At 36.1% G+C, this 24,822-nt stretch overlaps 1 protein-coding gene across 2 annotated transcripts in view; it reads right to left on the bottom strand.

Moving 5' to 3' along the window:
• Window positions 1-24,822, bottom strand: part of LOC148661441 (glutamate receptor ionotropic, delta-1-like) — a 367,556-nt gene that overhangs the window by 85,978 nt on the left and 256,756 nt on the right. For both annotated transcript variants that reach the window (XM_088635198.1, XM_088635199.1), the window contains exon 5: window positions 638-691. In XM_088635198.1, the coding sequence (XP_088491324.1) occupies window positions 638-691 (54 nt within the window). The remainder of the gene's footprint in view (window positions 1-637; window positions 692-24,822) is intronic.

Below are 24,822 nucleotides of genomic sequence, written 5' to 3'. Positions count from 1 at the left end.
ACACTAGATCAGTTTAAATGTTCTGTAAAATGCTACTAGAATACAGTGTTTAATGGATGTAACGTAAAGTATGTTAATATATTATTCTAGGTCTCTTGACATAATAGCACTGCACTTCTCATTGCCGTTGGTTGCCAAAAGAACTAAACCACCCCTCCTTCAATAGTAGCTATACATGTTGTGCTAAGGGCAATTTATCTCCCAGCTGACTCAAGAGGCCATCAGAAAACCTTTAGGGTCAGAAATGCAGCTTAAGGACAAGCTTCATCTAACCAAGGGAAGAATATAATGAATGAAGCACAAAGCTTATGTTTAAAGCTCTTTTCCCCTCTTTATCTCCAAAAGCATGTTGAAATCTGGAGGAAATGTTTCTGATCTCACCCAGGACTCAGAGCAGCAGTTGCATACATGTACAGCAGGTGCTTGGCATTCCAGGCACAAAGCCTCCATTCATGCCACCTTTCTGTTCTTCTTACAGTCAGGCAGAAGGACGGAACTTTTTTTTTTCAATTCAAAGGATGCAATAACCAACTAAAAGCAGTCATTTGATCTGAGAAAAACTGGACCACTTTGAAGGGAAAGGGTAGAGAGTGAAAGGTCACAACAAAAGCATTTGCAGACACTAAGCCTCACTTACCTCATTCACGAAGACCCAGTGGCTGTCTTTGGAAGCCAGATTTGTCTCCACAGCCTGTGAACAGAAATAAAGCATCATAAGTAAAACACACACAGAAGGAGGTTTAAGGAGCAGAAGAAGGTCAGTGAAGCTAGAAAGCCTCCCTTTCTCTGTCAGCCAGTCTCCTCACTGTTTAAACTGCTCCAGCACATGCAGTGGTGTAGCCATTAAGATATAATGGTATTAATAATTCTAAATATTGAGTATCTAAGTTATTCCTTGTTGGATTTTTAGCTCTCTAAAATAGTTGCTCCACCAAGTCCCCAAGTTTCTCTCTAAGGCAATGCATCTGGAATTAAGTGGAATTAAGTAGGATGTGTGTCTTAAGCACAATGAGAAACCTTTGCCTGTTGTACTCTCATTATCCAAACCTTTCTTTAAAAATCGAAGTTTTAGTTGTAGATAGATTTGGTACCTAGCTGAAATCACGCACAGTAAATAAAAAACAATTAATTAGCAATTACAATGTTTAACTGTGGGTAATTTCTAAACATTGGGAACAGCGATGTAAATCCACAAATGTATTTTAAACAGCCTGCAAAAGAAATGAACTGACACAACCTTAATCAACATCTGCAATGGCCTACTGATCACTAAACTGAATTCTGTCTCCAGGCTACTCACCCAGCTATTATCTCACAGCTTAAGCAGAAAACCCTGTATTACATTGTACAGGTGTTAATATTTTATGCATTTTCATGTTATTTATTACTTGTATTTATTATGATAGGTTTTTCAAGTGATTCTCTACTGTTTTTGCATGACTAATTACTTCAAATATGTTATAAAAAACTTCAAAACAGTGTCTACTGTATGAGCAATTTATGTGAATATTAAGCTATGAAACTAATCTAAGTAGAACATCTTCAGAGAACCTTGTGTACTTCATGGTTTACATTATTAACATACATTTAAATGTTTAACACTTCAACAGCAATGAATTTCTGTACTTTCTTGTTCCAGTAAACTCCCATCTTCTTCCTCCTCCTTCATTTCCATTCTGTAGCACTCTTGAGCCAGTCTAATGTTCTCACATTTCTCAGAATCATTGCTATCATCATTACCATTTTGTTTTTATTACCCGCCGTAAGCAGTTAATTTTTTATGTATATTTGCTGTATTTGTAATCCTCTTCTAAGCAAATACATATGTGATGCATGTGTCCCTAATGGGCAATGTAATCTAACTTTCATCCCCATGTTGACTATTTTTCAGAATGAGTCCTGAAGTATTGTTATATATGTTGGATGCCACATTTGCAGCAAACCCTGGGGTTTCAATTGCTCCAAGTCCCAATACTGATACAGTGTATATAATCATATCATCTTCTTCTTATCAGCACTCAGGAGAGGGTAGCGCATTCTCTGACTAGACCTGTTTAAGGTCAATACAATTTGTGTATTTACTGTATATACAAAGCTATGCAAACGATGGTGCCAGTGTACCGACAGATGTTTTGTATTTCAACATTCTACTGTAGTTATTGTGCCAGATATATATTTGCACTTTAAACCCTTCTGTTCAGGCTGCCAATTCAGATTAGCTGCACAATTATTTGGTTTGAATTCAGGTTTTTGTTTTCTAAGTAGTATTTAAACAACAAGGAAAGAACTTCTGATCTTATATACAGTAGAATGTGATGCAGACTGGTCACTCCAAAAAGCACTAAAACACTTTGACATGCATACCAGTATCAAACAACTCCTAGACAGCTTAGAAAAGTTGAAATACAGTAAGCCATGCATTTAAGCTCTTCTGAAAGTTCACCCTGCCAAGTTTGAAGGATAACTTTAACTTTTATCAGTATTTTAGAATAATTTTCTTTCCTTCCATTAAAAGTTACTGTGTATTACCAATGCATTTATCATGCTTTAATACACAAGAATAGTGAGGCTTATTTTTGTAAAAGTTTGTGTGGACTCCAAGGTACTACTCTTCTGGCTGTATCTACTGTATAATGCATCACAACATTATTGTAGAATTGTGTAGTAAAACAAAATGACAGCGTGCTTAAAACTATTGTGAAGTACAATAAGAGCAAATCATGGCACTTTATTTCACTTTTATACTGTAGCCTAAACTCTCATATTACAGAGAAGGAGACTGAAGGAGGTGTGTGTAGGGGGAGGACTCAGCTGCCTCTACCCTGTCAGGTAACCTCTTGCCGTTGGCATGTCGTTAGTGGGTGATGGCACTGCTGACAGCGACAGGTTGGACCTGGCAGGAGCAGCTTGGGCAGCAGCTAATGGGCTGTGATTTTGCACAGCTGCCAGAGGACTCCTGGTGGGACAAGCGCAGTGGAGAGAGCCCAGCGTATCTGACAGCTATTAACTAGCCGGGGATTGTGGGCACACCTGTGTCTGCACAAGAGATAGGCGACAGGCTAGCTTTAACACTGAGATAACTGGCTGACCTGAGCCAATATCTCTTGTGGCTCTGAATAAAAATTCCACCAGTCTCAGCCTTTCCATTTATGCCAACTCTTTTCCTGTTACTTTTATATTGTAGGTCTGTACAGCTGTAAGTTAAGCTATGGTTTTATCACATGTTTAAATGAAAAATGTAGAGTTACATTGTCTTGTTTTTTTATCCTCCACCACTTCATATTGATTAACCAGTGAACGCAGGTTCGAAATTTCAACACTTTACCTGAAAACAGCAAATCTCATCATAACTCTTACATAAACACTATACAACATAATAAAACAAAATTTACCAAAAACCATATAGCAAAATACATTTTCACATAATCATACTGGGACCACTGTTACTGAGCTGCCTCCGTAGAAAGTCCTTGTCAGCTTTCAAATCCTTAATGGTGTCTTCCATCATTTTCATCTGATTTCTTTATACCAGTAATCCTGCTGTCAACTTTCAACTGAAACTCTGTCTCGTTATTAACCATTGCAACTAAGAGCATGCATTTAATGTATTTTGCACAAAGAGTGTGAGCACAAACATGTTAAACAGTGCCAACAAAAAGTTTGTGGATCCTTTCGGTTCATCACCATTCTCATATATTTTACACTTTAAACATATTTTATTCCTCATGAAATGAAAAAACATTCCAGTTCAGTCTTTTCCTGATGGTTGAAGCATGAACACCAACATTAGCCATTGCAAGAGAGGACTGCAGATCCTTAGATGTTACTCTGGTGTTCTTTATGACAACATGAATGATTTCCCAGGTTGTTCATGGAAGATCTTGGCAAAACGATCAGTTCTGGATAGAGTCATAGTGGTTTTGATTATTTTTTTTGCATACTTTCCACTCTCAGGTAGTCGATGATGGATCTCCAAAATGTTTAGAAATTATTTTGTAACTCTTTTTAGATTGATGAGAATAAATTACTCTCTTTCTGAGGCCTTCTTAAATCTCTTCTGATTATGCCAGAAGCCATATCACCCTGCAACCCATAACTGTCAACCCACTGAAATTAAGGAGGTTTAAGCTTCATTAGTACCTGGAAGGGAGAGAAAAGCTAAATTTGCTGCTGGAAGAAGTGTTAATGAGACCAGCAGGAGGTGCTCGCCCCGCAGTCTATGTGGGTCCTAATGCCCCGGTATAGTGATGGGTATACAATACTATAAAAAGGTGCCATACTGTGGATAAGACTTAAAACCAAGGTCCTGACCATCTGTGGTAAAAAATCCAAGGGCATTTCTTAAAAAGAATAGGGGTGTTGCCCCGGTGTTACCCCCACCCCCAAATTTCTTATTGGTCCTTACCTATCATGGCATCCTAATAATCACCATCTAAGAACTGGCTTCATCACTCTGTTCTCCTCCCCACTGATAGCTGATGTGTGGTGAGCATACTGGTGCACTATTACTGTCATTGCATCATCCAGATGGGGCCACACATTGGTGTGGTGGAGGGGAGTCCAAATGATCTGAAAAGCGCTTTGAGTGGAGTTTCCAGAAAAGTGCTATATAAGTGTAAGGAATTGTCTATAATCTGTAGCATCATTGCATTACCTCACATGACAGCAATATACAATGCTGCAAAAGCACGTGTGTTATGTATTTTTACCCATTACTATATGTTCCTATTATTGCTAGGGGCATGATCATCTCTCTGTTCTGCAAATAATCTGTCTCAAGCTTATTTAATATTACTCAAATAGACAACAGTGTGTGACTGCAACAAACAACTGGAAATATTGCGTTACATGGTAAGAAACATTCAGACCATTATGGATTCAATCAATTAATGAATTTTCTTTTGCAGATAGATACAGAGAAATATCCATAAAGAACAAATAAAACACATGAGACAGGACCCACACATCTGCACGGGTCAATGTTCTGAATATCTTATCCGTGGAAGATGTTTGTTCAAACAGATGAGCTGGGCACTGTGTCTTTTTCTGGGTCCTGTCTATCTAGGAAATTAAAGGATGCAGAGGGAGAGAGATAAATGAAGTGTGTGTATGGGATAGAGAGAGCGAGAAAGGATGGAAGGTACTGTATGGTTAATAGTTGTTCCTATAGCAAAAAAAAGTTGTGCGTGCTATAACTGGTACACAGCCTACCTGGACTGAATAAATCTGAACAGAGGAGAAATATAATAACAATAAAAATATCTGTTGATACTACTGCTTGTTACATACCCTAGAGTTCTGTTTGTGAGATGCTGATGTAAACAATGTTCTCCCTGATAGGACCACAGGAAACGCCATTTCTGCAGTGGTGACCGATGAAGCAGGGGGTGAGATGCCACAATGAGCAAGCTCTCTCAGCTCTCCACTGCTAGCAATGGACATCTATTCAGCCCCGTTGTAACTTCTGTTCTCAAAGTTTTATTTACAGAAATGTCATATTGATGTAATGAAACAAAAACCAATGCTATTTTGAATTTATTTCACAGCTAAAAACAAGGGTTTTACTATCAATTTCAATATTTGGTAGATAACAACAAAGATGAAAAAGCAGTCTTTTCTGTACCATTTTCAGAATGCAGTGTTTTATGGGCAGAAAGTCCTTTAACAGAAGGAAAACATTAGCTTTAGCTTATACTAAATCCCATTACAATTTTCTTGTAACTTTTCTTTCAGCATTCTCTTACAGTACAGTAGGTACCTCATAACACAAAAATTGACTTGATTTCTGAAGCTTGTCTTTCTGAAGTTGATGACATTCTAATAGTTAGTACATTCTAAAGCCCTCAGAGTCCTTGGATGCAATCACATTGCAAAACCAAGAGTCTAGTGAATTCTCCCAGCGAAATGAAGAGCAAAAAAAAAATGTATATATACTTTTCCATACTGGTTGTGGGCGGTGCAGGGGGTGGGAGCCAGAGCCTAACCCGGCAAACCATGGGCACAAGATGGGATAGACCCTGGATGGGATGCTATTCCATCGTATACAGTATATACTTTCCCAATAATTAAATGCTGATAGACTTCAATTTTGCACAAAAGGGTTATTTTTTTAAAAAAAGAATCATTTTAAAAAGTAATGTTTGTTTCAAATGCTTTTATTTATAAGTATTTAAATGTGGTTAGATTGCCAACAGCAAATATTATAGTAATTGGCTCCAAGGGTAACTTTGAAGTGTAGAAGCTGTTGGTGGCATTACTTTTTATTTAAAATTAGCGTGTATCGTTTGAATCATTGAGTCATCAACAGCAGGAACATATGATATTACATGAAACACAACTGAGAAGTCCAACAAGATTTGTGCCAAGGAATTATCCATAAGGAAACCATTAGTGTAGTACAATTATCAGCAACAGATCATGTATTGGAAATGCAATTTAGAAAAAGCTTCTATTTACATTTTAATAGAAAGTTTTTAGATGTGTAAGAGAAGCTGATATTAGCACTGTTTCCCTGTGTTTGTTCTGCACAATACCTGAATTTAATTGTTCCATTTTGAAAACAAACATTAAAAAAATTACCAAGAGTGTTATTTCTCAATTATAATATATTGTATTAAAATATGGTAAATTAAATGTTCATTCATAATATACACTATTTTAGGAGCCTTTATGGTATCAATCTCAGTGTTAGTCAAGTAGAAAATTATCACCAACACAATAAACTGAGATGCAAATTGGAAGAACAGATTCATCCTAGAGTTTATCACTCTGTTTTAAGTGCTCCACCAAGAATGTGAGAAGCGATTCTCAGTAATCTGTCCATCAGAAGTCTTTTAGAGTCAAGACAGTAGTTAAGCAAGTTAAGCAAGTCTGTACTGTTTCAATTTCTATATTATCTACCACAATGTTACATCTGACAACCAACAAGCTCACAGTTGAAGTGGAACCAATGTTGGGCATCCAACCTAAACCAACTCCAATCCAGAACAAAGACTACTTGACTTCGGATGTCGAATTCCAGTATGCTGATGATGCTGCAGTTTGTGCTTGCTTAGAAACATATCTTCAGGTAATCGTTCAAATCTTAAAATATTGAATAAAATAGTTACAATAAGTCTGTTTACAGTACTTCCCAGATGTGTTCCCCTTTTAGGTCCATAAATCTCCACAAGAGGTGAATTTACAAATATCTTAAGAGGTCTGGGATTTTTTCCTTATTTTTTTCAAAGGTTTTCCATACAAAATGGCTCTTAGTATTGAGAGTGTTGATCATCTGAGAGAAAGATAGGGTGTTGATTACAGTCATAGACTTACTACTTCACTGCTCCATTCAGTCTTCAGTTCTGAACAGGTAAGATTACAACCTCCGGTACAGCACTAAATTCAGTGTACTAAAGACACTGTCTGATCCTGTACCGTGCAGAGTAGCACAATTTCAAGATCTTTATTTGAAATATTATTTTGCTATTCCTTAACACAATGTCAAAATATAATAATTATTTAGTATTTCGACTGGTGGTTTGCAGTCAAAATTATTTCACAGCTAATTAGACTGCTGAGACAATTGCTCAAATTTGAATAAAGTAAACCAATGATTTTTGAGGCCATATCATTTTTTTGTTTTTATAATTTTTCAGATATCTATATAGAAATATAGACAAAATCTAGTACAAATCTTATATAGGCACGTTATATTGTAGCATAAATACAATGTGATTTAATAGGTACTAGTATAAATACTCCTCCACTCCCTTGATGGAGTGTCCTCTTTTTGAACGTTTAAATGAGGTAAACCTAGCATAAAAGAAAGTGGGTACTTTATTTTAAGACTTTGAATTGTTTAAAGGCCATCTTATCATGTACAGTAATGAGCAAGCCCTCCACAGTCCTCCAAAATAGCTTATGCCTGAAATTATGAGCCAACGAAGAAACAAAAGGAATTTCTGAATGGTTATTTGGTCTCCTAAGTCAATGTGTTTTTTAAACTGCTGAAGTTGAACTGTTGTGCATAATGAATACAATATCATTCACTGTAAAAAAGAAAGCAATTTGTATGACTGTCTCAGAGGATCTTGGGGTATCTCTAGCATGCAATCGGTTATTAAGCCAATGTAGTATAGAGGCATTAAAAAGACACAAGAATAAGAGGGACATATTAAAATGTTTTTTGTGATCTCTTCTATAATATCTGTGCAACCTATTACAAGTATATAGCCTTGAGTCATTTCTGCTGTAACAATGTAATGCTAAATGCGTGCCCTCAGACATGGAGATCTATAGCACTTCCCAATGAATTACTCTGAGATTTAGGTTTGGTCCCCCAAAGACATCATGTGAACAAACATAATTTATCATACACACATTCAATGCAAATCTGTGTTACTAATTTTTCTCCTTAAGTACAGATGGAAGTGTTCTCTTTTAGAAACCAATCTAAGAGTTTCCAGGAGGTTGAATGATATTGATTTAAGGAGCTTAATTTTGAGGTTATGCAGCATTTTCTTGAGTTTAATATTGATTTCCCAGGTTCAACATCTGAAATTCTAGGTCATTGGTATTCTCAGAATCTTAAATTTGAAGGTTAAGGGTGATGTATTTCTCATGGTCAAAGATCTTTGTTTATATTTGCGTTTGTGCCAATGCACAAAGATAAACAATGAAAACAAAAAGCACAGGACTAGACTGAATCTCACAGAACTTAAAAAAGCAGATCTCTCTTAACTGATGGCAAAAGAGGCCATAAACCAACATTGGCGATAGTAGGGTGCTTGAGTTCTGCTTGCTGTATTCTTTAATAACAAATCTCACTATAAACAGTGGGGAAACGTGAGATCAGGCTGAGTTATGTAAAAATCTTAACTTGGTCCTTTACCTGTTTTGCCTCACTGGATTCTTCTAAAACTTAACCTCAATGATGGGATAACAGGGATAACTGTATTTCTCTTTTCTAACCCAGCATGCCCTCTTTTCCCTTCTTATTTGATGAGAAAGCAAACCTACCTCTTTCTTCAAATCTAGGAGCCTTTTGTCTAACCATAAGACTAATACTAATCACACTCAATGAGTTGCTGATTTGATCATTAGACCAGTGTTCATTCTCTTTTTTTAGAAAAAAGTCTGATTGAACACAGCCATAGCAGATCTTACTCTTTCAACTTCTTGCAAAGGCCTAGACTTATTTTCTTTTTGAAATGGACACTGAGTCTTAAACCTCCAGAACAAACCAACTCAGAAATAGATGTTCCATTACACATCCAATTACAAGTGCTTTCCCTATGCTCTTGTCTGTATCACTCTATGTTTCACAGAGCACAATCTTTAAACAATTGATTTTTCTAGCTTGGAGAATCCCAGTGACAAGTATTAAAGACACCTTTAAGGGTTTTATAATATGGAAAATAGATTAATAAGAAAACCATGTCTTTTGGGATTTTGTGATTTATTCTACTAAACACCAACCTATAATTAAGCACAGGACAAAAATGCTAGCTATAATGTCTAAGGGGAATGCAAACATAAATCAAGTCTTGAAGTCTAAATGGAGAAAATAGATTTTCCTCAATTAGATGAAATGTTTGTCTCAGATAAACACTGATATAATACAATACCATCCAATATACCATATTGGTATAACCAATGTTTATCTCAAACAAGTGTACATGTCTTAAATGTAAGAACTAATATGTTTTCCCTTTAGCATTCTTTGTTTTGCTACAGTATATAACCAAATCATTCATTGTGCTTTATTATGATTTAGTATGGTGTTCCTAAATGAAACTACTGCATTAATAATATTAAACAATACATTTAGCCAGCCACCCATGCACCTATACAAGCATACATAACCCCTAGATTTCCATTAAAATGTATATTAGATATAGTTGTTGAAACAGAAGACAAATTTAATTCATTTGAGATTTTTTATCATATCAATATCAGTTTTGACTAAACTGGTGATTTTGGATTGGTGTGAATGGTGCTTTGCAATAAATAAATGCAGGCTGATGATTCAGAACCATGTTTTGCTACTATTAATAATACACATTTTCATTCATAGGAGAAATCTTTGCTGGTACTGACACCTGAACTTATTTAAGGTATTATTGAATACTAGGATTTATTTGTCCTATTATTATGGCTAGTAGCCATATCACCTGCAACTCACAACTGGCAACCCAGTGAAGCTAAGCAGGTGTGAGCCTGGTCAGTACCTGGATGGGAGACCTCCTGGGAAAAATGTAAGGTTGCTGCTGGAAGAGGTGTTAGTGGGGCCAGCAGGGGGTGCTCATGGGGACACTATACTGTAAAACAGGAGCTGTCCTTCAGATGAGAGGTAAAACCGAGGTCCTGACATTCTGTGGTTATTAAAAATCCCAGGGTGTTTCTCGAAAAGAGCTGGGGTGTAACCCCGGCGTTCTGGCCAAATTTCCCATTGGTCCTAATAATCCTCACCTATGAATTGGCTTTACTCTGCTATCTTTACTCTGATATGTGGTGAGCGTTTTGGTGCAATATGACTGACGTCGCATCATCCAGGTGGATGCTGCACATTGGTGGTAGTGGAGGGGAGTTGAGTGGAGTGTCCAGAAAAGCGCTATATAAGTGTAAGTGTAATAATAATTATTATTATTATTTTTAATTGTCCTAAGCACATCAATTCCGTTGTTCTGTCAGAAAGCCAACTCTTCAGCTCATAGAATCTATATAATCACACATTAATTTTCAGTCTGTTCATCCTACAAAGGTTGAGGTCCAAATAATCATAGAAAATAAGACAGTTCTCAGAATGAAGATACTGTACCAAGAATAATATTTAGCATATAATATTTGATAGATTTGATAATGACTGTATGATTTGTATAATATGGGATGAAATTCCCCAGTCTTATACTGGGGTTTGTTACTTGAAGAAAATCAGCTGCAAGTTTCATTGGTTTAAGTTTATATTATTAATATTTAATATATTGGTTAATAATGACAAATTAATATAACTGAGTAATGTTTTTTTTACTTTAGCATGTGGAAAAAGTGGTCTGTGGGGGTGATAATACCCCATTATAGTATTGGGGAAACTCTAATGTTAAAAAGATGCTGTTCTACGAATGAGACAGAAAATGGAAGTCCTGACTCTTGGTGGCATTTCTTGAAAAGAGTAGTGGTTAACCCCACTGTCTGGGCCAAATTCCCCCTGCACTTTTCCGATCATGGCATCCTAATAATCTTCATCTATCAATTGGCTTCATTACTCTGTTCTCTTCCCCACTGATAGCTGAGTGTGGTGAGCATACTGGTACATTTTGGCTTTCATTGTATGAGGTACACTTTGGTGGTGGTGGAGGGGAGTCTCCATTTGCTTGTAAAGCACTTTAGTGGAATAACCATAAAAAGGTCTTGTGAATTAAGAATAATAATAATATAATACTAATAATACTACTAATAATAATACTATATGAAAATCTTCTTAATTGGGCTATTGGGTAGTTTGCTATTTCTATGTGTTTTGGCAGTGTAAAGGATTTCTAAAATATTTTAATGTATATTCTATTATTGTATCTTATTCTCCTTGAAAATCCTGCGTCCTTCCGGTATCATACAGTATATAAAACAACATCTAATGCAAAAGTGTAATACAGTATAACATTCCACTCAAATGTAATACAAGTGCTGTATTGTTTTTGTTTTTGATACATTTTCCTAATTGTATTTTTCAATTGTGTTATGGACACTTACTGTATACACATGCACTGGAAAAGAAATTCGTAGTACAATCTTTCAACTGATACTAGTTGTCTCTTACTGTATGTCTTTATATCCATGGGCCTTTCACTAGAGGCTGGTTAAAACAGCCTAAACACATACAGTAGGTCCAGCTCATTAATTGTATTACAATTACCAGTATAGGAACAAGTAAAGGTTTATTCTATGCTGAAAAGAGAAGAAAATAAACACAAAGTTTCAGCTGTGGTGCATGGACTCCTACTGTATGGCCATTCTATAGAATGCAATAGCTGGGTATTTGTAATTTTTTTTGTTGCTGAGACCTTCACCTCTGATTTCCCTCTCAAGCAGCACACTTTATTCCACAGAGGACACCCAACCCACCCAACACTCACGTGCTGCACTCACTTTCTGTGGTCTGTGACAGCTATTAGGTGTTAACAGTCCCATTACACGACACATCAGGTGGAAAACTGAGAAATTACTCCAGCAATAGACACAAAGGGGCATAAACTTTTTTTGTACTTTTTTCTACAAACTTACTCAATAAACAGCTTAAATTACTGAAGATCTCAAAAGAGCTTTCAGCTTGGATATTACCAGAGTGCACCATCACAATACAGCTTTTAAGGGGGCATGAGGTGTAGATTGGTCTTTGGTATGAAAAAAATAGTTCCTATATCTTTGATCAAAATTATTTAGTCCTCAAAAAAGTGAAAAAAATATATAAATAATGTAAAAATAATTTCAAACAAAACAGATTGCATGTACACACTAAGCTCAGTCCTTTCAATCCACTGCAGGACCTTCTAAAGTTAGATGCTGTGTAACTATGGCAACACAAACTCAGCTCAGATTGCTGCAGCAAATGAGATGTTGTGTCTCTTCCAGCTTTAGGTAGCTGGTTAAACTTTCAAATAATTCATTCCCTGAAGATTTTTGTCGAAGTGTACAGTCATAAATTTTTAAGTACTCTAGCACAATTAAACCATTTAAGGTTTTTTTCCGTTATGATTTCTTTTTCATGTGCAGGAAGAAAGTGTGTAAAAAAGGAAATGGCATTTAAATAAACAACCTTATTTTGTGTTTCATTAAAAAAATCAACCTCTTTTATGCAACCTGTTTGAATTGAGGTCTGACTGTAATACATTTGATTTGTGTTCAAGCTCCTGAGAAGTTCTACATTGCAAATTTAAACATCACAGTCAAATATGTTCATAACGTGATTTCAATATTTATGCACTTGTTTGTGTTTGTGAATATATATACTGTATATAAATGTATTGGGAAACACTTGGGAGCTACATTAAACCTATCTGTGAGTACCTAAATACCCCAGACCTACACATACTGTATAAGACTTTTAGATTTGGCATTTTCTGTCCCAAGACATACAATGTGCCTCTACCCAGACAACCACTTCCTACAGCTGTTAATGGGTTAATAAGAGATCTGCTTATTCCAGCAACAGGGAAGGTCATACTGTTTTGTTTACAAGATATAATTCCATTGATCAGCTGTAACATCCTGATTAAGCAACTTATCTGTGGCTCACAGATAACTCAGGCACATCCTCTTTTAAAAACGTAACTTCTTATGCCTAAATTAAATGGCAGTACCAATGCTGTCTGTTGCCTGCTGGGTTGGCTTGATCTGCTACTATCCCCTCCAAATCCATCAGGCACAACATAAATCACCATGCCCTGTAATCCACCAACTGCAGGAAGGGTAGCCATCCTCATGCACAGCAGCAGGAGTCTTATCCATCAAAGCATGTCTTTTGCTGATGAGGCCGTGCTCTGGGTTTGCAATGAGATAATTTATCACAGCACTGTGATGCCCAAGGTATAGCCCCCATTATGGAGCAAGGAGTCTGTCAGTCCGAAAGAATGAATGATTGACAACACAAGGCAGCTTTTCCTGTCTGACACCAAAGAGTAAACATGATGCTTATTGTGGGATTGGGGTATGATTCAGTGTTTTTGTCTTTTTTTTCTACTTATCTAAAACAAATACAACAGTTTGAAAACATTGCGAACAACACTTGAATAAATATAGCAGACACAAGTTCCAAAAAGATAGAAAAGGCTCCCTTTTACTAGTACCACATGTGAACTGGTTCAAATACGTCACGGCAACAACTAGCTTGTGCTAGACTTGTCGCTTTAAACATTTTAAAGCAGTGGGCTAAGGAGCAAGAAGTGTTTAAATTTTTATGTGCCAAGCAAAATGTCAGCTAGAAGACAGTCTGCTCAATACGTCTGACAGGAGGTTATGGTATGAGTGTGAAGATGATAAAAACACATACCTGTAACTGTTTCAGTCAGTTCGCTTTTAAAAACATTTTCTTTATTTAAATTGAATGTTAATGCCCTTATTTAAATTGTAAATGATTACTTGGATCTTTTTGCCTGTCATATTTTGGATGCAGAATGAGTGATCTTTTTGTTAAACATTATTTCTTCTAAGCTCTATGTTATTGTGCTACTTTTGGAAGTTTAACATTCCAGCTAAGCTCCCCAGACTGGGTGTTCTCTTTTTGATGGTCTTTGTAAACACTTTCGGACAATAAGGATTCAACCTCATGGGAATTAACTTTCTTTTCTCTGTTTGAACAATAGACAGAATGGTAAAACACATTGCACAATATAATATTAAGGGAGAACTCGAACCTTAATTCAGGTATTCTAAATAGAAGAGTAGACCTATCAAAGCCGTGACTATTACCCCACAAGAAGTTAGTAGATGGAAATACAATTCTAAGCCATCTTCTCTGTCACTAAATCTTCATAGCTTTTGCATTAATTAAAGGTCAAATTAAAAACAAGCTCTTGTCTCATTGTGATCCTCTGAGACAGCACCCCTTCATCCAGTATGCAGGCAAAACTGAAAAAGAAGTCTGTAAGAGACCTCTTAAAGGGTCTCTTTATGATCTGAGTGATTTAGCACTCATGATCAAACAGTGAACAGCAACACCAAATATCCAGTAAAATAGGCTGCCTCTAAGGAATGTTGGATACTATTCACAATTGATTTACTCTTCTTCTTCATTCTTGGAAAAGAACAGCCTGGAGCACTTCGTGATGGATGAATTGGAATGAAGCCCTCCACAAAGTTATGCAACAGCCCATAGTTCCTGTCCGCCTTCCAAACTACAATTTTTTTCTGCTTCTTTCCACATTTCTGCATGCTCCTGACACAGTGGATGAGGCCCATGTCACAGTAACTCTGCATCATATGGACTGCAACTAGTGTCTTGCATCTGTTCTTGAGTTCTGGATAACAGGACAGTGAAGCAGCACTTGTTCTTGTGTTCACCAGAAATGAATTTTCTATCCTGGTTTTAAACTCATAGCATTAGTGTCAAGTTCACCTGAGACATTGAGCTTTGCATTCTGAATTGTCACACCACCACTAATCCCTAAGGCTAAGTAAAATTTCCTGTTGTCCTTTTGGGGTTTTGTTGAGGGAAACATCTCCACTGACGAAACAAAGAAGCATGAAAATGGATTAAAAAAGATACTGAGTCTTAGGGTACAATGTAGCAAATGGATAGGTTATGGTTTGAATAACAGAATTTGGCCATGTCTTACTGAACAGCAAGAATGGATACCCCTGATTATTATGCTGCCAATACACAGCTGCATTCTACTTTGTTTTTCTGGGATTTTACATGTTATACCCATGTCACGTTTGCTAGGATAACTGCTAAATTGTTCAAGCTTTCCACTCCAAAATAGTCCAGGATTTAATTTTCAATATGAAAAACAAAACCAGAACATAAGAAAGGTTACAAATGCAAGGAAGCCATTAGGCCCACCCAGAACAGTCTCATCTGAGCAGTTCGCTTGCTTTGGGGTGACAGAGGCCTGTTAAGACAAGCATCTCAATTTATTTCGATGTTTCTACCAATTGTATAAACAAGCAGGACTTTAAAAAAAGCAAAGGCTGTAGCTGCTCATAAAATATTCACACCGCATCTATTTCAAATTTATCTTTTCTTCCATTGTTCTCTGTCCCTACAGAGATGACATTGAACCTTTGTTAATACTACAAAGCAGACAAATTTCTTCATTAGGGAAGCCAATGTGCACTTTATTACCAGACACAGCTCTGTAAGTCATTTAAAAATTACTTAAAATGCAGCTTTAGTGAGATGTCTGCACACACTTCCACAAGTATGCACACACACAGATAATACTCCTACAGCTGTTGATATTACTTTCTTGTACAGGAAAGCATATATATCGTGTGTGAGTATATAGATCAACAGCTTATGGCTACTGTGGGACTAATAGAACTGTCTGCTGCCTACACAGCTCCCTTAAAGACCATCAATAACTTTGACCACCCTCAAGGCTCGGATGTCAGTTGTTCTGCTCAGTACAGGGGACACTTGTAAATTGCCATTCCATCTTATATGATATCCTGTGGACCAAATTAAAGACTGTCCTGTTATTTTCCTGACAGTTCTACTTATGTGGTATACTATTAGTATCATCAACAATCATACAAATGTTGGAAAACTTGTTTTATTAACAGTTTGTCAGTTTGTGACAACTATGGATATATTTATTATTAAACAGGACAGGTGAACTTCATCAATGAAAAATGTGGAATCAGATACAAAAGAGCAATTTTAGACCACTGTTTTTTTCACAATTGCTTCTCCACGAAACTACGGTCATAACAATAACAACAATAATAATTAGCACTTGGCATTGTTAAGCCTGTTGTACAGTTCAGCACATTCCGGTCAATACCTTAAAACTTTCCCTTTCTTGCCACCAAGATGAGGGACAGTACAAATAAAAAACACCTTCTGTTGTGAAGCAAGAGAGAAGATGAAAGTGGATGCATTAAATACTGAACAGGGAGAAGCTAGAAGCTGTGAACCTGATATTAAATATAGACAGACATTTAAATATTAAACCATATTATATTGAAAATGACAGTTTTAAATGTAAAAAATCAAATAAAAAGATACAGTAACAGTATCAGATTTTTTTTTATTTCTAGAGCGCTGCAGATGCCCAGTATCATCTGATTCCATTCACTTTGCTTAATCTAATTTTTAAGGTGATGAGCCTTTCAATTCCAGGAGAAGAGTTGGATGAAGAGAAACAGACATACAGTGCTGGATAGTTTTGGTTGTTTAAATTACATTTTGTTCCGTAATTCCATGTTGTTTCCTAAAACAAAGTAAATGGATTAATATTACTGGGCGCCTGCACAACATCTGGAATTTTGAATACCACTATTGTTTTCTTATTTTTCTGTTGCCACAGCAAAATTAATGTGAGCATTATTCAAGTACACTGTATCTTAATTATATTCTCTGTAACTAAGACTGTTCAGCAAAGCAAAGGGAAGAAAAGCCATCATTTGATAAGCACACAAGCATTCATCAGTAGTGGCTCATAAGATGAGGCAAATAGGCTACTTTAAAGAGTCTCTGGAATGTTTAATATTTAAACATGCTGTAATATGTCAGATATTGCTCAAAATTAAGAGGATTATGTTGAGGGTTGTATTTACAAGCTGAGATGACATATACTTTTTTTATTTAATCTACTCGATGGTCTTCAGTGCAATCCCACTGTTAATGGGAAGAGTTTCTTCTGACAACCAGAATTAGGCACTTCTCATTATAGTGTCTGTTTACTTTCTTGTAAAGTGGATTGATAAATGCAATCATTCACATTGTGTATGATATCACTGTGGTCTAAATCTCTATACAGTATATGATGTAGAATAATAGTTTTTCATGGCAGCGCATGCATGATAAATTACTACATGTAGGTATAATAACAAATAATTGATTCATAAAAAAATTAACTATTTTGGGAAGTCATTGCTCAACTTTCCTATCCTCCATCTTTGTACAATTAAATGTGGTTGGTGATCATTCCATTTATTGATGCGTCACTGATTAGCTGTAAATAATTATCACTGTTAATACAGCAAGAACAAAATCACTCATGAAGGGACTGTAACAATAGCCGTCATCATTTTGCACCACCTACACACCTTTTAAATCTTTTATATTTATTGGTGAGACACCAGCCTACCTTTATGTATTCTATAAAAATCTGAAGGACAGTTTCTCTTGTCCTATGTGAACTGACCTGCCAAAACTAGATTTTGCAATGTTAATTCTCAATGTTAAGTCATGAATATGATGGACAACTTTTGAAAGGAAGCTTTAAAAAGCCATAGCCAACAACTGATCCTTATCTCTTATTAGATATGGCTTTACACAGTACTTTCATGATATTTGCATCACTGAATTACCCAGAATCAATGGTAAATCTGGATTGGATTAAATAAAAGATTTGACCTTACAAATTGCAAGTACACACTCTGTATTTTACAGCAACTTTGATGCATCAAAATTGTGATTCCTTCCAGGCTTTGAGCAATCTAAAGAATTTACTTCATATTTACTTACTGTACATAGCAAACTCAGTTTGCTCCTTTGAGCCAGGAATGAACAGTGATAACTTGCTTTATAGGAGGGGAAAAAACATTTGTCAGTTATCAGCTTGGCTAAGCAGACTGTCAGTGAGACATTGTGACAAAACGGGAGCACCCACTGTGACTTTACAAACTCGCCTATCAAATGAACCTCTTCCCACTTGGAGAACTGCTTCAGGCACAATGTGCTTCAACAGTTTTAAGAGTGGCATTTATTTAGAAGCTGCTGCCAGAGATGGAGCTGAATTAAACTGCTGAGCTGCCAAGAGTAGCACAAAAACTAATTAGTAAACACGACAAACAGTGGTTGCATTGTAACACAATGTTGATTCCGTTCATGATGACTGAACAATGAGGCCAAACTTTAATAAAAATAGTAATCTTAGCAATAATGGAATGTCCCCCTGGCAGAGGTGACTAACAGAAAAGTGTTTGAAATTGTATGACTACAGCTTCTTTTGACTCCCTCCTTGCTTTCACACTCTTATTACTCATAATCTGCTAAAAACCATGACATTGCATATACATTATATTTATGTATATTGGGTGTTGACTACACAATGGCATCATTATTATTATTAATAATAATAATAATAATAATAATAATAATAATAATAATAATAATAGCAATACAAAATACTATTTGTCATTTGCTTGTTTAAAAATGGATTCTGAGGAGAAAGGATTTTAAGGAGAAACTCTGAAGAGAAGCAGGTATCCCGAGGCTGCCAATCACTGTAACAGACCTCCACGACACAACCCCAGTGATCCATGTCCATTCTGCCCATTCTCTGCATAACTGCTCTCTCCTTCTCTTTTTAATCAACTCTTCCTCTCTCTCACTCTTTCTGATCTCCTCCTTGCTTTCTCTCTTTCCCAGGCAAAATCCTCACTGGCCCTGCACTGTTATTGTTCACCAACAAATCAGCTCCTCACTCTGTATTCTGGCCGCGCTGGTGCAAAAAGACAAGCAGTCCATCAGTTGAAATGTCAAAATAAATAATAGAAAATAAAACATTAATGTTTAATGTGTGCATAATGCCCTTGCTGTCTCCTTTGGAAACAGTGCAAAGCATGTAGAATGTGAGGGTCTGAACACTGTTAGATGGGCATTGAAGTGGAGTGGGGGGTTTACAGTGGGCGCTGAATGCTTTATAGGGATTTTGTGTAACTCAAAGCTGTTCAGTTCAGCTACAGCTACTGCTTAATATTTCATAATATTTCAGTTCAATACATCTCTCTAAGGGTTAGTGCTGTAAAATAGAATTGGACTTTAACAGGGGTTTGTATGGAAAAGTGATATTTATTTTAATGGAAAAAAGATATCTCAGGTTAATGTTTACGCTGTTGCTGTTGTAAAAAAAGTGGATTATCACTCCCTAGGTGTAGGGCTGGTAAACTGGAAAATACTAGTGATTCAATTTGATTTTTACGTTTTATGACCAACCAGGAGAGACCAAGAAAAGAATCATATTTATGCTGTAGTTCAGTCCTAGGGATTGCAAGTGAGAGAAAAACAAACTTGATCCTCGCAAGACAGAGTGGACAAGAGGAAGAACCAAAAGAGCGAAGAAGAGAAAAAAATCGGAAAAAAAATTCTGAAGATAGTTTACATAGATATAAACCTTACTTAAGATAAGGATAGTGGATTATCTCAGTTCTTTAATCTCAGTTATTTAAATGCACTGAAATAAACCCCCTTCAATCGATATCTGAATTACTCTGTCATCCCAGCCAAGCATACCACAATGTTATTCGATTGAATGCCGTGTAGTTAGAGGTGTCTGTTATCCCTCTGTTTTAAAAAGAGACTATATGGCTTTCCTGAACTCTCGACCCTCAAGCAGTAAAATGCAATCACAGCTCCATCAAATGTATTTATGTCCCTCCTCTTCTCAGTGTAGTAGTAGGGGGAAACAGAAGTCTGGTTAAACGAGTGACCACAGTGCTACTTAGGATCAGCAAGCCAAGAAGTTGAACACATCACAGACACAGGGCAGCACTTTCAGATGCAGAGGAAGAAATAAGAGTAAAGACCCTTTTGCCAACTCACTACAACGATGTCCAAACTAGGATCACAGTATACTACGTAAAAAAAACAACAAATGTTATATGAACCATTCTGTTCATGGACAGGAGTGCACAGTTCAGGGGAATTTCTGAAATTACTTTTGAATGCATTCAGATCTTGAGTATTATCTTCTAATGACCAGGAGTTAACTGCAATTAATATACACCATGACGGTCCTTCTTTTTAGCAAATCAGATTCCTGTTCACTATCCTTTATTTGTGATAAATAACATTAACACCAGCAGACTTGAAGCTCTTGTAGAATCGTAAAACTATTTTAAGGAACTATTATATATTTTAAAAAGTTTGATTAATTAATCTTACCCATCCCAGAGTGCATCCTCTGCTTCGATTTATTAAGAGAATGGACATACTGTAGGCAAGGAGCTGTAACACTATGACAAGCTGTAAGGTACTCTTTCAGACTCTGCTGAGCAGCAGTGACCTTTTTAATTGCCAGTTTTATTTTCCAGGTCAAAGATGTATTACCCCTTATGAAAAGGTTTACTTTTTGTCTGGGAGTTTTTGCCCATTATTTTGCATACCGTCGGGTCACAAGTGACTTCCTGACTGTATATTCTTTTGGCACAACAAGTAATCAATGCACAGCCTGCCAGTTATACAGTATACTGTATGGTGACTTCCACTTGGTTTAGCAGCAGGACTAAAAGAGTAAACTCCATTGGTCATTGTTGATTAAACACCAGATAAAAACAAAATCCCTTATACAGTACATGGTCTGTCTATAATACCTATTGTCTATTACAAAAAAACTAGCTCTTTCTCGCAAATACTAGAGATTTGAATTCAGTGTCACAAAGTTTCTGATTCTCTACCAGCTTTTGCCTATGATTAAACTTATAAGACTTCTAGGAAAATGAAATATTTGAAGAAAATATTTTTTTGTTTGTTTTGCGCAAGGAGTTGTGGGTGTCTGAAACAAACTGCCTCAGCTATACTGTTCAAGTTAATTCCTTTGGATCCTTAGAGAATTGAATGGATGAGATTCTTGGATCGATAACCAGCTGAGTGACCAAGACGAGTCAAATGGGCTCTTCTTTTTTATGTTATGATCTCTAACAGGAGCACCTGTCAATAATTTCTCCTCTCTCCACATCTTCAATTATGACTCTTGTGTTTCACAAATAGCATTCCTAAAAAACAAAAAACTGAAATATGACCTTCAACCAGATACAAAAAGAGAATCAAAAGCTTTTTTTCTGACTGAGTCAGGGCTTTATATTAAGACTTGCTAATCTGTTTTTAGAATACCAATTATAAAAATATGTACTATACAGCCAGCCTCCTTGGACTCTGGGCCCTGAACAGCTGTATAAATCACCTCCATTATGAAGAGTTTTGCATAATTGTTTCACCACATAATCATGTTTATGCATCATTTAAAATGGCAGTCAAGCCTTATTTTCAAACATAATCTAACTACATTCTCTCTTATCATTGGCTCCACACACTCTCTCTCAGACACAAATAAGTTTTATGTATTTATCTAGATATTTCTTCAAGGCTAAAGTGCACTACTCACTTTTTGTTGCTCCCTCTGATAAAGACAGATCTAGACATTAAGTCAAAAGATTGATCACCCTGTTACCCTCTGAACATATCTGCTACTTGGCGAGAATATACACCTACTGTACTAACCAACTACTTTCATTGTCTTTTTTGTTCAAGAATATTTAAATCTTTAATTGTTCAAGCTTTTTTTGGTTCTAATTAACATGATTTTAATCTAATTATGTTAAACACTTCCATGCTGTTGAACGGGAAGGAGAGGCATGGTACAAATTAATACATGAAAGCTGCATTCATTTAACTTCCTGACTTAAAAGAGATGGGGGGAATTGCTACTGTATATGAAAGCAGGTTTTCTAAGTGTGTTGTGACCCCTCAGTATTATGGGTCCTTTCAATATAATTCAAGCCTTTGGTTTTCCAATTAAGAGGAAGAAAGAAAGACTTAATATCTGTCTTCCTGTGGGAACACCTTACAGTTGTTGATGGCCTTCAGGTCTGAATTTCAAGAATGCATGTCATCACTCTTTTTGTGTTTGGCAAATACTGATCCTCCAGTGTGACACAGCTGCCCTTTATAAAACAAGCTCCAGTACAGCACAAAGCCAGACATCCTTTTCTGACTGTTTGCTTCTTATTAATTAGCAATTATTTTAAATATATCATAATTATGTATATTTATTTAGTTTAAAAATTAAAGTTTTCCCAAAGGATGTACAACCAAAGCTGCCAACATACTTCTGAAGTGCTTATCTGAGAAAAGGACCAGTGAAATCCTTTTAAACAAAGCAACTTAAACCTAGAGAACTATAAATGCATTATAAACTAACAACATGTTCTCAGTTAGCTGGAACAAAGCAAACAAAAGCATTGCTTAAGGGTCGTGATAAAATTAATATTAAAGATGGCATTTTAAATTGCTCAAATCTAGGTCAATGCAGTGTGCAAATATATTAGAATGTGTGACTGGATTCAATTAATGTTATATGACTTAATATTGCCGCTACAGTCCACATTATATTCTTTCGCCATAAGGGTTTACAACCCCATCACATGCAGGGTCAACACACTCATGCTTTGACTGCACATCACAGTCTTTGCTGGTCTTTGAGTTAATCCTGGATATCTATGAGGTCAGATGTGAAGCATGATAGAGGCACCAACTACAGAGTTTTACAATATACAGTATCTTTCTTGGCTGACAATCCAACAGTCACATTATGGTTAAAAAAATTGTCTTCTCGTAATTTATATTCAATTTCACCTGCACAATTTATGTGGAGATTCCAATCTTTTTCAGCTTATGTCTGTATTAAACCACCAAAGTGGGTTATGATGGAGACTATTAAAGAATAAGATCACAAATATCAGTGCGGACAGAGAACTCTTAATGCAAAACCTTTCCTGAGATCAAAGGACTACACTGTACTAAATATTACCTTTCAATACTTTACACTTTATTTGGGGTATTTTAAAGTATATGTTTTTTTTTGTCATTTTCAAGTGCTTCTTATACATTTAGAAAACTCTTGGCATAGGAAATAATTTGTTGCTGATTTACAATATTGACATCATTTGTGTGTAATATTTATAAAAGATGTAAGTAATCAAAAATGAAAATAACAGATCTCAATCTTGAGTGACTTGATTACATACAATAGTGCAAACTATTTAAACCTAAATTAATTCACCGTATGTTTAGTCTAGAGGAAAAACTAATGTTTAATGTTTAATGGTCAGAGGGCAGGAAGACACTGTTCTGATAGGCCTGCAGTGTGTACTACTCTGTGAAAAATCATACAAATTTAAGATATTATTTCTCCCCTAATGAGATAAAAATGATTACCAGTAATGAACATGAGAAATGTGTCGAAATGGGTTTTCAGGAATGGATTTTTTTTAACAGAGCAAAGAAACAAATTCTGACCATGCTATGATTTTTTCTTATAATTTACCACTATACCCATTTTTATCATTACATCTATTTAATCTTGAAAAGAGAGGACATTGATATCAGTGCTACCTTATTTACTAGGAAATGGCTGAAAGAGTAAAAAAGCTATTTTACTGCTTATAGATGAATTCCAAAACAAGGTTACCAACATCACAATGATCTGATTATCATAAGGACTTCATAATAAGCAGAAAAGTTGTATAAAAGCAGCATCACTGGCAAAAATAAAATGATTTAAGGTCTATATTCAGGTCTCTAGAGTGCCTTCAGTGAAAATATAGTGCTTTATGATCTGTTTTCTTCTTTTATATAAGACATTGCTATCTGGTCATTACCTAAAAAGTAATGGATTAGAAGAACACAGCAATCCTTTTATTTGAACTTAATAACCCTAGAAGGACAACTGAGGACACATACAAAGTGATTTCTCAGGAATGTATGAATAATTTAAAACATAATTTCTGTCACTGTGAGCTTTAAAATCAGAGAGATAATACACTTCACTAAAGCAAGTGTATGAAGAAAAAAGATAAATAGTAATTGCAATGTCAGAAGAGATGTAGGGGACATTTAATTTAAAGCATTGTCATAACTAAGACAGTTTTCAAAAAGGAAGCCTTCAGTAAAGAGAGCTAATGGTAGCTGGTAACAAGGGGTCCTTAAACACTCTCACTAAGCAGTTCACACAGTGCAGAACATGATACATATGGAGAGAGTTACACTTCTCATCTAATAACACATTAAAAATGACTTTTCCTCAAGATGCTGTCATACAATTTATCGTCATCCAAGAGCAAGCCTGAATGGTCAGGGAGCTCTCTGTGTTTGTGTGTCTCTGTATTGTTCACCTTCATAAGGATGTTGTGGAAAACACCCCATCATCATCATCCCACCACAGTGATACAGTGCCTTTGCTAAATAGGAGGTTGCTAGCTTGGTGGCCTCCCAGACATTTAGTAAACATCTGTTCTAATGCAACTCTCCCTCCCCTACGAGAATCCACAAAGTCACAATGATAACAGCTCCAGCAATTAGGAGACTCAATGGCAGCTGCCTGCCTCTCACAGGTGATC

Source organism: Lepisosteus platostomus, chromosome 6, assembly GCF_059453375.1.
Source record: "Lepisosteus platostomus isolate fLepPlt1 chromosome 6, fLepPlt1.hap1, whole genome shotgun sequence".
Lineage (NCBI taxonomy): Eukaryota > Metazoa > Chordata > Actinopteri > Semionotiformes > Lepisosteidae > Lepisosteus > Lepisosteus platostomus.
Note: the sequence above shows the minus strand (reverse complement) of the source record. Positions and strands in the feature narration are given on the sequence as shown.